Source organism: Micromys minutus, assembly GCF_963924665.1.
Source record: "Micromys minutus genome assembly, chromosome: 21".
NCBI classification, from domain to species: Eukaryota; Metazoa; Chordata; class Mammalia; order Rodentia; family Muridae; genus Micromys; species Micromys minutus.
In genome coordinates this window covers 40,182,651-40,198,079 of record NC_137956.1, presented here as the reverse complement: position 1 = coordinate 40,198,079, position 15,429 = coordinate 40,182,651, and the positions used below count along the sequence as shown (strand labels likewise).

The 15,429-nt window shown below is 42.0% G+C and overlaps 1 protein-coding gene across 2 annotated transcripts in view; it reads right to left on the bottom strand.

Annotated features, from left to right (window-relative positions):
* Positions 1-576: 576 nt before the first annotated feature.
* SMARCC1 (SWI/SNF related BAF chromatin remodeling complex subunit C1) overlaps positions 577-15,429 on the bottom strand; it is a 90,601-nt gene continuing 75,748 nt past the window's right edge. For both annotated transcript variants that reach the window (XM_080934716.1, XM_080934717.1), the window contains 2 exons: positions 5,356-5,532; positions 577-2,855 (listed from right to left, as the gene is read on the bottom strand). In XM_080934716.1, coding sequence (XP_080790842.1) covers positions 2,764-2,855; positions 5,356-5,532 — 269 coding nt within the window. In that variant the 3' untranslated portion in view covers positions 577-2,763. The remainder of the gene's footprint in view (positions 2,856-5,355; positions 5,533-15,429) is intronic.

The window sequence follows — 15,429 nt, the reverse complement described above, 5'->3', positions numbered from 1 at the left end:
TTTTAATTCTAGTACTCAAGAGGCAGGTGGATGTTTGTTAGTGCAAGACTGATCTGTCAGTGAGTTCCAGGCCAGTCAAGACTAAACAGTGAGACTCCATCTTAAAAAGAAAACCCATATAGACACACATATATGCACATACTAGTGTGCATGTAAAGGCTACTTTTGGGAATCAGTTTTCTCCCACTTGTGGGCAGCCAGGAGACTGAAGTTATGTCAACTGAACTTGGCTGCAAGCACCTTTTATCGGCTGATAAAAGATTATGTTACATCTAAGTGTTACCTGACCAACTCTTTGGTTCCCTAAGACCATTCCCCTTTAGAGGAGGCACCAGGACACTAGGTTACCTTCCTTCCGGAGAACTTCTATTAATCTTTCTTTGTATATTCAATACTGAAGCACCTTATAAATGATCAGACTGTGGGCTCTTTAGAAGCTTACCAGGACCAGATGAGACTTGAGTACTCTTTCCTTACAGGACACATTATGAAATGGATGGATGAATGCAGAGAATGGGAACAGAATTCATAAATGGTATTTCATTTATTCAATGAAAAAGAGGGACATTAAGCCACTTTCATTCATTTTCTTCCAAATTCTCAAAACTCCCTTCCCTCAATAAAACAAAACCTAAAGGATAAACAACAAAAACCAAAACCCACACTGAGACACACGTTTGTACAAAAACCACACGGTATCCAAGCCCGCCCCTCACAAAATTGGATGGGTGTTATTACAGGAATGATGCCTGACTAATAGTCATGGAAATTGTTGGACTCAGGCTCTGTAGATTATCAACACGGTTAAAGTATCTCCATTTGCATCTCTCAAACTAGAAAGCGATCACATTACAGACCTTAGGTTACAAACAATCACAGTATGAACCAGAGTCCTATTCTTCTAGAATTCCAAGAAAAAGGCAAGTGCTTGGAGTCAATTTACTGTGGGAGAATGGAGGGAGGGGAATCCTGGCCACGGTCAAAAGGCACTGGGGTCTTCCTGGAGGCAAACAGTAAAGTAAGCTTCCAAGGAACAAGCTCACTTCCATTTCCACTCCAAGACTCTGGAGTATACAGAAGGAACAGAGTTTCTTTATCTCTCTCTAGCAACCCCAGGACTCTGGCGGTGACTCGGGCACCTGGTTAGAGGCAAACCCAAGAGTCTCAAAGGCAAATCTCAATTGTGTGTTTTTTGTTGTTGTTGTTATTAAGAAATGCAAACCTACACCTCTCATATATAAAGCTTTAAAACACACATAGAAAATACACCCATAAGGTGTTCTACCTTGCATTCTCAAGAATGAAATTGCCACTGAAATTTCTGCCAAAAACACCCTTTTGCTACTAATGGAAAGACAGAAGGGAGAAGGGGAGGAGGGAAGAAGCTGACAAAACCCAAACCCATCTATTGTTCATCAGCAGGGGTAGATACAGGCTCAAATTAAGGCATTTTTTTGTGGCTTTCTCTGGGATGGTGCCCTGAGCCTTAAAGCCTGACATTTTGGAGCCAAGTGAGGTCCTTGTGCCATCAGCACAGTCTTCACAACCCTGTGACAGGTGGAATGTGAGGTCTCAGAAAAGAAGGTACAGGGGGCTGCTGATCACACGTGGGCATTTCCACTCCCATTCTGCACCTCAGTACCGCTTAAGAAATCCCATTCACCCTGGCTACAGCAAGAGGTAGTTTAGGGATCTGTACCCCGCCACCCTAACCATTGCATGAGATAAAATGTTTAACATAATCTACTTAACACACTTTACATTTTTTTTCCTTTCTTATAGGAGGAAAGTTTAAAAACCGTGTAACAGGGTGAGTGTAGAACAAGCATATTTGGTGAGGGTTGGATAGGACTCCTAAAGGTGTGTAGGTAGGGCTCCAGACTTTTTATCTGTTAGACTGAAAAACCCAGCAAATTCCTCTCCAAATTCCAACTTTCAAAGCTCACACTGCCCTTAGAAAAACAACCATCTAGTTCCAATACTGCAAATCTTTTGCACAGAACCAGAATGGTGAAAGAAGGAAGGAGTGGGCGTGTCCCACTGTCTGTGCTCTTTGTTGTCACATACCAGGCACACTCAGGTACACTGGTGTGTGTGTTCTTCCAGGCAGAGTGGAGTCCTTCATGGTCCTCACCAGGAAACTTAATCAAAGGGAACCCCCCCCCCTTTTCTCATTTAGGTGCATTTATGTGTGACAAGTCTCAGGAACTTTACCAGTAGCACCACTCTTAGCTCAGATAAGCAGAAATAAGGTCACTTACAATGCCTTAAGGTGTGTCCCTCTGTGGCTATCTCCTTCTGCCCATTACCATTTTTTGGTTTCTATTAACTTAGGATACTTTCCTTAAAAACAACCACAACAGAGAAAGAAAAAACAATAATTATAAAAAAAATTATCCATTGAAGCCTCAGACAAAGCTGAGAGAGAGAGAGAGAGAGAGAGAGAGAGAGAGAAACAGAGACACAGAGAGAATACTAATGTCAACAGGACCTGCAGACCAATCACCATCATCTGTCACGTGGGACAGGGGAGACGTGTGGTACACTAGTGAGCACACTAGCCACCACAGGCTTTCCATTGAGTATCAACTAAGGACCCGGCACAGGAAGTATCAGGGAGTGAAGAGACATGAGACTTGTGCTTGGGGTTGTGGAAAAAAAAAAAAAAAAAATCCAGCAAGAAAACCAAGGAAGCTGAGACACAAGTCTTGCCATCCCCATTTCAGCTTGTGGTGGCTGTGGAGGTTCCCTGTATCTTCCAGGCTAGGGAGTAGCCGAGGCGGGTGGGCCTGGAGCAGGAGGTGGAGGGACCCCATCTGCAGGTGGAGGCGGCTGCTGCTGTGGTGGAGGAGGATCTGCAAACACATTCAAGGCAACTCGTCATTGCTGGAAACACAGGCAGGGTTGGGAAAGTCCATTCAATGGAAAGTAACAGAAAGGATTTTTCTTTTTTTCCTTTTTTGGGACAAGGATTTGCAATGTAGCCTAGGCTGGTCTGGAACTTGCTGTGCAGACCAGACTTAGCCTCAAATTCAGAGATCTGCCTGCCTCAGCCATTATGCTAGCATTAAAGATATGCACCACCATCCTTAGGAAGTAACTTTTTATCTAGTAGGCAAGCAATAATGGTTCATAGGCTTACTATCTGAGGTCAAGAGCACAGAAGCCAACTGCTGCTTAAAATACTTACCCTAACCTAAGAGATAAGAGGGAAGTGTAGGAATTCAATCCACCCCTCTCCAAGGACCACTCATTTCAAGAATCACTGTAGATGGGCTGGAGAGACGGCTCGGTGGTTAAGAGCTCCGGCTGCTCTTCCAAGAGGTCCTGAGTTCAAATCCCAGCAACCACATGGTGGCTCACAACCATCTGTAATGAGATCTAATGCCCTATTCTGGTGTGTCTGAAGACAGCTACAGTGTACTTATATATATTAAATAAATATTAAACAAAAGAAAAAAAAATCACAGCAGACATTTTTTTTAAAGAACTTAGTTATATTTCCATTTTATTGTATTCTAATTGTTCCCTCTACCAATTGTGTTTCTTCATTAAATAATCACAGCCTTCATGGGCTAATTTTGTATCTCTATCTTTTTTTATTCCATGGTGTCTATCTTAGCTGGGCACAGGAGAGATATCAATAACTTCTTGCTGATTAACTGTTTCTACCAGAACCACAGAACCCCACTGAGGCAGCTGCTCACAAGCTGGATACTCTTAGAAGGCCTTCAACTGCTATCCTCGGATTTCTGGCCCAAACTAGGTCAGGTCCTGAAGGGAACAATCAGCCTGAGTGTCTGGGGTTCTTTTCTATTTCAACTCCAGCCGCTTTTGTGTACAAAGGAACCCTAGAGATCATTTAATCCAAGACAGTAAAACCTCTAGATCTTGCCAGGAATGAAAATATATCAAGCAAATAATTAAAGTACAGCCACACTATCAGGAATTCACAGTCTATATTCCCAAAAGGTTTCTACCAAACCTCTACAGCTTTTGAAAGCATTCAGAGTCCTATTGTCTCATCCCTTTGTGATCTCCAAGAATACACCAAGTCCTGAGGTCAGGAAGCTACTCATGTAGTGTGGCCTGTCCAGAGTCCAGGAGCCACGTCAGAATCCCCAGATCCTCTAGAAAACCCCCTTTGTGCATGGACTCCATATGCATTCTCAAGGCACTCCTTCGAAGACCCTTCACAATAGAATCCTAAGTCAGAAACAAAGCAGACCAGTGGTCAAGTCCAGTGACATGATCTGATGGTGAGAGATGGCAAACTGGGTCTGCTCTCCTGGAAGTCCAGTTCTTCCTTGCCTGGAAGGTGACTTGGAAAGTATTTTATTACCCACTCTACTATGATACATGACTACAAGATCAAGAGAAGTTATTTTTAAAATGGGCCAGATTCTATACATTCAGTTAATTGAAGACTTTCTTCTCTGTGACTACTTTGTCTCAGCCTCTGGGATTCATATGTCTCCACCTCCTGAGTGCTAGTGGGTGAGCCATAACTGCTCAGAAGGCCAAGGATTCTGGTTATTTATTCTGTCTGTGAATAGGAGCTAATTTCTGGCCACATACAACTTCTTCAGGAATCAGAGATTATGGCTGGATCATTCTCATTGAGCATGTCTACCAAGCTGGAGGCAGACCACAGCCTCGGATATGACCCTGTGGAGGTCAAGGCTTGGGCTGGGGTAGGAGTAGGGCTTATGGGAGAAACAACCTGAATGGGGGCTCTGAACACAAGCTCAGAGGGATGCTACTAAAGTCCACTAGCACCCATCTGATATACTTCTTAGCAGTTTCTAAACCATCTCACTTCAAGTCTATGTAGGAACTACTTAAGTATCAAGAATAGCTATAAGACCTCACTCCTTTCTTTAAACCAATTCCCTTCTTTCTTTTTTGAAAGAAGGGAGTCTTATTATATAGCCTTGGCTGGCCTGGAGCGCCTCCCCCATCCCACACACAAAAACACACACGCACGCAGGCACAAACACCATCTCTGCTCTGAGTACTGGGATTAAAGGAATGCACCCTTTAATTGGACTAGGTCTGGTCCAATTTCTTTTTTTCCCCCTGCTTACCACTTTTAACCCTACAGCATAGAGGGAAAATAATAGCCAGGAACTATGTATGTCAGTTGAGATTCAAACTAGTCAGATTTAATCACGAGTGACAAACAAATCGGTGGCTTACCCACAGACCTCAGTACTGAGTATACAACCTGAGTTTCACACCAAAATGTTATTTCTCACAACTTATTGTTGCAGGCTTGCTACATCTCATGAAGAAAGCCTTTCTTCCTTATCTGTAGCTTCATCTGGGGGAACGTCTTCCCACTGTGCTACTTACACATGCCGTTTGGTGCTGTGAGGGGTACCCGGGGTCCTAAGATGTTTCCGGGCATTGGAGGTATACCAGGAGGGGTAGGGCCACTCCCAGAAGGGTGAATGTTGGCTGCCACAGTGGGAATCATGCGACCGGGCATGGGCTGCCCAGGCATCATGGAGCCAGGGCCTGGTATTTGACCTGTGGAAAGAGATTTAAAGTATTGTTAAGTAGATATTCACTGGGGGTGAGTAGGAATCAACTCAATGTCTGATTGCAGAACACAGACAAAGATTTATTTAGTATGTAGATATATATGCACAAACATGCCATGGTTCAAGCATGGAGGTTGGAGGAGAACTTATTATGTGTGTGAGCTCTAAAGGACTGGACTTAGAAAGCCATACTTGAGGGTAAGTATTCTCATTATCTCACTGGCCTGATGATCAGCTTTTTATTCATTTCTTTGTAGAACACTTAACTGAGGATAGTTCACTGACTGACATCTCAACTTTAGTATAGGAAAGGTAGTTGATATTAAGAATGAATTACAAGGCTGATGTCATGGCTCAATTAGTACATGAATACAACTGGTAAGAACGATTCCCTCAAGAGGTTGTGAGCTCAATCCCCAGCACCACATAAATAGTGCTGTGATATATGTCTATAACCTTATCTGGGTGGTAGAAGTAAGATTTCAAAGTCACGACTGGCTAAACAGAGTGAGCATGAATCCAATCTAAAATACACGAGTCCATCTCAAAACACAAGCAAGCAACAATAAAGGGGAGCAGTTTTGAGAAAGCATCAGGCAAAAAGAACAGATTCACTCTGGTTACTCTACATGAGCACTGGCTTGTCACGCCACATCACGTCACATTGAGTGCCTGGTGCAGACCAGAGATCAGAAAGGACTTCCAAAGGAAATTGGTGCACCAAGACCACCACCATAAAAGGTTCTATGTGGAATTTCAAAGTCCTACCTTTCCCTGACATGAAGCACTGGCATGGTGAGATCACAGGTGGGGTTGGGGTGAGGGGGGAGATTAGGATAAATAACCGACAGTTTCATCTCTTTCCTGCATTTTTACACTAATGATGGGAGACAGAACAAATAATGTCTCTGATTTACTTGCACACAAATACATTTTTTCTTTGAAGACGCAGTAAGTAGACTCTGCTACTGAATGATACATGCATTCAACTCTGCCACTGTAGTCGGCAAGCAGTCACAGATCTAGGTAGAAAGCTCACTTTTGAGCTCACAAGTACAAAACTCTAGCTTGGAGACAAAGGGACACTTCTGGTCATATAAGAAAGGCAAACCACCTTTAGAGTGACACAGTCCTTATCTATCTTTGTGTTACCTGTTCTACCAAGCATGGCTATGACAGAGCTTCAGAAAGATGACAGTCTGGGAGCCTCATCATCACAAAGACAGAGCCATCATGAGGTAATGGCATAACATACAACTGTATAGAAATATCTCAACAGTTCAGTTTCACACCCTGATTCCAAAGTACGGTCTGGTGAATCCATGGACCCAGGTAAGAGTCAAGAGACCAACACCCAACAGGCAAAGTTGAGCAGAGTAACCATGGCCCCCCCCTTCCTCTTCATCTATTCTTGGCATGTGTTTCAAGGCAGGTTACTTGGTTTCCCAAGACTGTACAGAAAAAACCCAAATGGTTCTCCTCCATGGTTTTATTATGATCTGGCACCATCATTCTTTATAATAGTGCCTGATTTTGTCAGTAGTTCCTCTAACATGCTTGTGAGAGGCAGTGTGTGCTGGGTTAGTAAACTTGACACAAACTAAAATTACCAAGAAAGATGATTTTCAGCAGAGAAACTGCCTTTATCATTTTGACTTAGGATATTTCTGTGGTGCATTTACTTGATTAATAATGACTAATGTGGGAGGGCTTGACACACGATGGGCTGTGTAGTTATAGAGGAAAGCAATGGAAGAACAAGCCAGGAAATAGTGCTCCAATCTTGCCCTGACTTCCCTCAGCGTCAACTATGATTATAAGAGCAAACATAAAGAAAGCAAATGAGGACCAAGAACCAATACTATTAACTTTAAAAAAAAAAAAAGTGTATGTATGTATGTATACTGTCCTCAGACACAGCAGAAGAGGGCATCAGATCTCATTACAGATGGTTGTGAGCCACCGTGTGGGTGCTGGGATTTGAACTCAGACCCCTGGCAGTCAGTGCTCTCACTGCTGAGCCACTTCTGCCCACAATATTATTATTTTATAGGGAGTAAAATGAAGCTCAAAAGTCTCAAAGCAATTTGTATTTTATACAGGGTCTACAGTCCAGGTTGGCCTACAGCTATGTACTTCAGGCTAGTCTTGAACTTGTGATGATCACCCTGCCTCAGCCACCAGAAGGATGGAATTACAGCAATATGATACTGTGCATGGCTTCAAACCTTTCTTTATGGAAAGAAGCAGGGAAAATAAAATATACTCAAGCCATCTAACTCAAGGTCCAGTTCTCTTCTCACATAATACTCTGTCCTCATTCTATCGCATCTGTATTGTATCTATTTGCTTATTTGAGATAGGGTCTCACTATGTGACCAGGTGGCCTAGAATTGCCTAGACAGAACACACGGGCTTGACATCAGAGACCTGCCTGCACCTGCTTCCCGATAATAAGTCCATGTGCTGCAATTGCAAGTACAAGTGAGCAGCATCAACACTCCTTCCTTCAGTCTTTTTACACAACTAATTTAAGCACCTTTTACCAGTGAAACATCAATAGCCCCCAATTTTTAAATAAAAAAAAAGTGTGAGTATTGGAAATTGTCTTTAAGTTTTTCAATTTTTTTTCTTTTATGTGCATTATTGTTTTGCCTGCAAGTTTCTGTGGATGAGGAAAACAGAGTCCCTGAAACTGGAGTATAGACAGTTGTGAACTCCATGTGAGTGATGGGAATTGAACCTGGGTCCTTTGGAAAATCAGCCAGAGTTCTTATTCACTGAGCCATCTCTCCAGCTCCTAGAAATGTCTAAAAATTAACATCTGGAGAACTGGGGGGAAAAAAGTTCAAACACTTTTCTCAAGTTCTGGGTTGATATTCAGTGTGTAGCAGTCTGGATGGCAGCGCAGGTATGACTGTGGTCTGAGAGGAGATCATTAGATCCTGAGTGGTTCTAACTCTAGTAACAAATATCCAAGAAAGAGTACAGGAAGACAGTGGGATAGAAACAGCGCTGCAGAGGAATGTCAAGTAACCAGTGGAACTTAGGAGGAACAGAGATACAGCTTCACTCAGATCCCTCATAAGGAATGTGCCAGAGACCTAATCTTCAGACAGTGAGAATAAATTTCTACTTTTTGGACACAGGATCTCATATATTCCAGGCTACCCCATATTCTCTTTGTAGCTGATCATGACCTTAAACTAATATTCATCATTCTATTTTTTAAGTGCTGAGATTACAAGTGTGGGCTTTTATCTGTGTTTTGACGCCTGGTCTTATATAGTGTTGGGGATTACATTAAAGTCTTCACACATGTTCAGCAAGCCCTCTACTAAGTGAGTTATATCTCTAGCCCAATTTTCTATTGTTTTAAGTCACAGCAAATGTGTGATAAACTATGATGACCCAGAAATCTAATGCATAAAACACATGCTACTATGCTCTAGTATTTTAAGAGCTTTAAAAGCATAAATTAATTCAATCCCAGTGAGATTGTTTTGCCTGATGAAGAAAGGGGAAGAAGTTAAGTAAGTAGCTACCTGAGCAATGTAAACATGGAAATGGGGAGCAGGGTCTGAGGATGTAGTATGCCTGGCTCCAGACAGTGTGCGTGTAATCAATGCACATGTGAACAAGGACCAGCCACCCTCAGCCTGTGCTGAGATGTACTATGAAATATGAAGCCCGAGAAATCATCTTTTTTCTTCAATTGCCATAGACAGGATTATGAAGCCATCCTCACTGGAAGTGGGTGGTATCAAAAAAGGAAAGGTTAGAATAAAACAATTCCTTCTGCTTCTGAGATGCATCTAGACTGGATGGCCAGCAAGCCCTAGGGACTCCTGTCTCCACCTGCCCAGCCCCGGAACTGCAAGTGTGCTAAGCCAGACTAGGCAGTTACATAAACACTACAATCAGAGGAAGGTCCTCATGCTGGTACTAGCAAGCAGTCTACAGACTGAGCCATCTCCAGAGCCCCAGAGAAGGTGATGCAGAAACATCCCACTTGAAATAGAAATTAAAAAGACAAATAAAGATAAAAATCAATGTTTTGTTTACCTAAAATCTAAAGATCCTTTTCTTTGGAGGGTGGCATTACCTAACACAAGTATTATCATTTAAAAAAATAACAGTTAAAATATACTCTCACTAATTCTTACAAGCTTGAAGTACAACTCACATAAACCTAAAATACCAAGATATTGCTAAAGAAAATGTGTGCTCTCCCCGCCCCCCAGTTTCTGAGGTGGGAGGAGGGGGAATAGAGGGAGGACAGAGAGGGAGAAAGCTTCAAAACAGCAGTGGCAAAGCACAGGATGGTGGGAGTCTGACCTACATACAAACATGTTTGAACAGCAGGCATCTGAAGCCTGGGAAATGGAAAGGTTTGCTAAAATTAGGTTTAGCTAGTAGAGAAACCTTCTCACTCCCATGTTTATTAGATCACATACTAAAGCCTTACACCTATCATGTCTAATGGGATATTAGCCAAGGATCTTATTTTTATTCATTGGAAGAGTAAGGCGAGAAAAGAGAAAGACGCTGGGAAAGGGACTGTGAGCATAGTCTTGAGCATGTGTCATCCATCCATGTCTGTGCACAGACACCCTCTGGCTGAGGCCCCAGGAGATCAGAAATAACACAATTGGGGCCAAACAAGGGGAAGCCCAGGATCCACAGAGGCTTCTTTCCTGCAGCAACTTCCTGGGGGTGCCTGTCACAGATGCTCTTTGTTAAGGACTGAGTCTTATTGCTTTCTTTGTAGGCAACCTGCTACTCCAGAGAGTGGCAAGGCAGCTTTGTTATCAGACAGTATAAGGTGCCACAGACTACAAAAGGAGCCTGGTGTGATGAGCCATTTTTCTTTGTGGAGCTGAGTCCACAGTACTATGTTCTTGAATACTGCATTTCCCATGGATAAAAGGCTGTAACTGGGGGTAACTGGAAAAAAAACAGACAAAAAAAAAAAAAAAAAAAAAAAAAAAAAAAAACCCCACAAACAAACTTGGATCCCAATAAATATACTAGCTTCCGAGCACCCAACTTGTAGCTACAGCTTGAGAATAAAATACCCACTTCTGCCTCTGTGAGCAACGCAAGGTCTAACTATGCAGACACCCTCTGGCTGAGGCCCCAGAGAACAGAAATAACACAATTGGGGCCAAGTGAGGGGAAGCTCAGATCCTCAGAGGATTCTTCTCCATTAGCAAGTTCTAGGAGGGGAAAGGCTAGAACCTCAGGAAAGACCATTTTGGTTTTTCTTACAAGAAAAAGAAACACAGTAAGCCAAATGGTTAGTGCCTCAACAGAAAGAAACATCCTACTTTTGTTATTCAAATAACTTTTTTTTTTTTTAAACCAAACTACACGCATTAGTTACTTTTTTAGGGATGCTATAGATGGACAGGGCCTTGGGCATGTTGGGCAGGTGTGCTACCAGGGCCCACATGTACTGGTTACATAACTCCCCTGTGGTTGTCTGTGTATTTGTGGGTACCACAAAGTCCAACAGTTGGGAACACCAACAAATGTCTCAGTCAAGACTCCCTAGCTGGGCCAATGAGGTGGTTCAGTGGGGGTAAGGGGCTTGCTGTGAAGTCTACTGATTTAAAAAAAAAAAAAAAACTAACTTTTAATTTTATGTTCATTATTTTGCCTCCATGTATATCTCTGTGAAAATGTCAGAACCCTGGAACTGGAGTTACAGACAGGTGGAAGTTGCAATGTGTATGTTGAGAATTGAACCTGGGTCCTCTGGGAGATTAGCCAGTCCTCTTAACCACCAAACCATCTTTCTAGTCCTAGCAGTAAAGCTGAGAAACTGTTAGGTGTCATTTTACAGCTTAAGGGGAGATAATGAATTGCAGCACTGTCTCTTAACAAATTCAGCAAAACGTAAGATAAGGTAAAAATAGATGTGCCAACCATACAGCAGAACCACTCTGGGATAGAGAGATAGCTCAGTGTTTAAGAGAGCACAATGCTCTTCCAGAGAACCCAAGCACAGTAACTAGCTCCATTTGTGGTGGTCCATAACTGCCTCTAACTACAGCTGAAGGGGATCCAAAGCCTCTGGCTCCAGCCTCCAAACTACCTGTATTCACCCTAACACCCGCATAAGTAAATAAGTAGAAACTGGAGACGGAGAGATGACATTCTCCAGGACCTGGGTGTGATTCTCAACACCCACTTGTTGGCTCACAACCACCTATAACTGCAGTTCCAGGAGATGCAAGGCTACTTTGGCTACTATAGGCACAAGGTACCCAAGTGGTACACAGACATAAACACATGTAGACTAAACCTCCATACACATAAAATAAAAGCAGTAAAAATAAATAAAGATCAATATAAACACCATGCTACATGCTACTACATATAATGTCTTTTTGTTATGAAAAACACCATCTTGGGATCCCCTCCACTCCCCATGCATGCAAAGTTTGTGGAATCAAGATTACATATGCAATTAGTAGAGAGGCGCAGCTTATCGAGTGGGCATCAGCTACTGGATAACCAGCTCTCTGCACTCACAGCCTAGGAGACTCACAACAGTGAACAGTCATTTCATTTTTTTGAAATAAGCTCTCATTGTGCAGTTGTAGCTGTCTGTCCTGTCTCTACCTCCCAAGTGATGCATTACAGGTGTGGGCTTTCACGCCTGAATGAACTTCTATTCTAATGGGTCCTATCACCATTGATGAACAGTTCTGGTTTGTGTGTGTGTTTATGTGTACTCTATCATCCTTCACTTTATTCTTTTCTTCTGAACCTGGAGATTGTGCTTTTGAGCTATGTCGACAGCCACCAAGCCCCGGTTCCCTCAGCGATAGGGTTAAAGGTTTGCAAAAGAGCACACCTGGCTTGTGTAGGTGTTAAGATCTGACCTTGGGCATTTGTGGTTGCATTGGAAATCAACTTCCTCTAAAAAGCCTTATGAATTAATCAATCACTCAGCAATAAATCTGTCTTGACTCTTTTTTCTCCAATTTTCACCGTCACCTGACAAGATTTTCCTGCCCATTCGCTCCACAAACATTCTGGCCAAATACCAAACACTCCCCAGTTACCTGACAGCTGTCTTCAGGTCCTAATGTAAATGCTATGATTTGTGACTACTTTTGTCTCTTTTCTGGTTTAGGGAATGACATTCCTATTAGTAAGCACAGGCTTGAGCGTTCTGCTTTCTGAGTGATGGGCCCTTACCACGACTATTATTATTACTAGTTGCACTGGTAAGAAAGGTCACTATGAAGCCACAGCTGACCTGGAACTTGCCATGTAGCCCAGACCAGCAATCTACCGGACTCCCTAGAGCTGTCATATATTACTGTGCCCCAATCATCTGTAAACTTTTCTAAAACTCAGAAAATGTTAGCTGGAAGAACTTTGTGTTAATTAGCCTGTGTTGCTGGGATAAACTACAGGCAAAGCCCACTTAGAGAAGAAAATAGTTATTTCAAGGACAATCAACACTATAGTTCAATGTGGAATCCAGAAACAGAAACTGTGGAGGAATGCTGCTAACTGGCTGCTCTCTGGCTCCTGCTCAGTGTTCTTATCCAGCCAGGGACCACCTGCCCAAAGAATGGTGATGCCCACAGTGAGCTAAGCCCTTTCATATGAATCAGCAAGCAAGAAAATGCACCACAGGCCTGCCTACAAGCCAATAGGCTCTAAGCAATTTCTCAACTAAAGGTCCCTCTTCCAAGGTGACTGCAGTTTGTCATGTTGATGATAAAAAATAATCCAGTACAGATTTGCTCACAGGTCTCAAGTTGTATCACTGACAAATCAGAAATGGAAAATGACATTTACTTTACCAGTTTCATATGAAAGCCATTGAGATAGTGTGGCAGAGGCAAGCGGATCTTTCTGCTTGTGAGGCCAGCTGAGAACCTGTCCAAACAGCAAAAGTGGATTGGCTGATGCTAAGTACAAAACTCACCAGCTTTGTTGCTTTTTTTATTTTGGGTTGGAAATGGTGTTTCTCTGTGTTATTCTGGAACAGAACATGTTGGCGTCAAATGCAACAGATCTCTTGCTTCTGCCTCCTGAGTGCTGGTGTTAAAGGTATGTATGCTAGATGTGGAGACTCACTTCCTTTTTTTGAGCCAGAGTTTTTCTTTATAACCATGGCTGTCTTGGAATCCACACTGTAGACCGTGCAGGCCTCAAACTCAGATCCATTTGGCCTTCCAGTGCTAGGACTAATGGCTTGTGCCACCAGTCAGCTTTCTTTTCTTCTTTAAATACAAGTCTTACTATGTAGTCCTACCTGACCTTGAATCTACAGTAAATTTCCAGTCTATCTCCTGAGTTCTGGGGATTATAAGTGTACATGACCCAACCTGGCTGGCTGCATCTGCCTGTCTGTCCTGGTTTTTTCTTATTTATTTATTTATTTATTTATGAACTAGTAACAAAATCTTGCTTTCTGAATACAGGGATTGTAGACACAATACCAACTCTAGATGCTGTTATTAATTTTATTAACAGAGATTTAAGCAAGAAACCAAAGCAAACAAACAAAGCAAACCAACCCACCAAACAGAAAACCACTATGTTCATATGATAAAAATTTAAACAGGGCTAAATTTCTGGAAACATTTTTGGCACCATCTACTAATATCATCATTGCATATTCTATAACTATTCTCAATTCAATACACAGAAAATGCGTACATAGAAATGTGTGCAGATGCTAGCTAAAACACATGTTTCTGTTTGTTGACAGCTGAATCAGCTATTCAGATGACTTAAGTTTGAAAAGCAATCCAACCTTTACCAAAAGAATTCACAAATTAAGAGTGGGAACAGATGAACACTACAGAGCGAACAGAAGGATGTAGTCACTCAGAACAGCATACACACATCTCTGACGGTATTAAGGAAGCCAGACAAAAATCACTAGGATTACAACCATTAAACTAGTCACTATATTTGGAAGTTCAGACAGTTGTGTCCTGGGAGGACCAGAGATGAAGAAGAACATGATGAAAGATTGATACAGAAGCTATAATCTCTATTAAACTCATCAAAGTAACACAGTTTGTATGTTCTCTCAAATGGATATTACTTTATATCTTAATATTTTATGTATGTGATTTGTATGAATGCAGGTATAAGCATTAAACAAAAAAGAATGTAGGTGGTGAGAAGCAACTTTTAGAAATCTCACTGACCCATTGTATAGCCCCATATACTTTATATACACACATACACAAATATACATGAAAACAGCTTGACACATTAAAAAATACCCTCTCACAACAAATGATCTTTTCCATTACATATTTTATGTGGAAAAGCCTATTTGGTGAGAAAGTGCAAAAACGACCTTTGTTCGTAAAGGTGACATTATGAACAGACAGCTGGCACCACCTCACTATGAAGAGCTGCATCTAAGGTCATCTGTGTCCGCCTCTCTGCAGCCCAGTGTGAATCCTGGCTCCTCTAAGGTTAGGTGGCCTTGCCATCATTAGGTCCTCAACTGCAGAGCAATTACTTGGAGGAATAAACTGATGTGGGCAGAACAAGGTAATGTAGTACCAACAGCAGCTGCGACTATGGCTAGAGCCTGGTACCGAGCGGAATTTCTAATTTTTAAATTTTAATTTTTAATTAATTTTTCCCATATGCACACATGGGAAAAGTAAAAAATTTCCCCTAGTCACTACAGGCACTTAAAAATTATTTATACTCTTATGTACATTGATGCTTTGGTTTCATGTATTTCTGTATAAAGGTCTGGAACTGAAGCTGAGTCTTCTTAATAGTATATTAATAGGTGAGTTCATGGTGGCATGGCCATAAAATAACCTGTGTCCTCTGGAAGAGCAGCTAGTGCTCTTAACCACTGAGACATCCCTCCAGT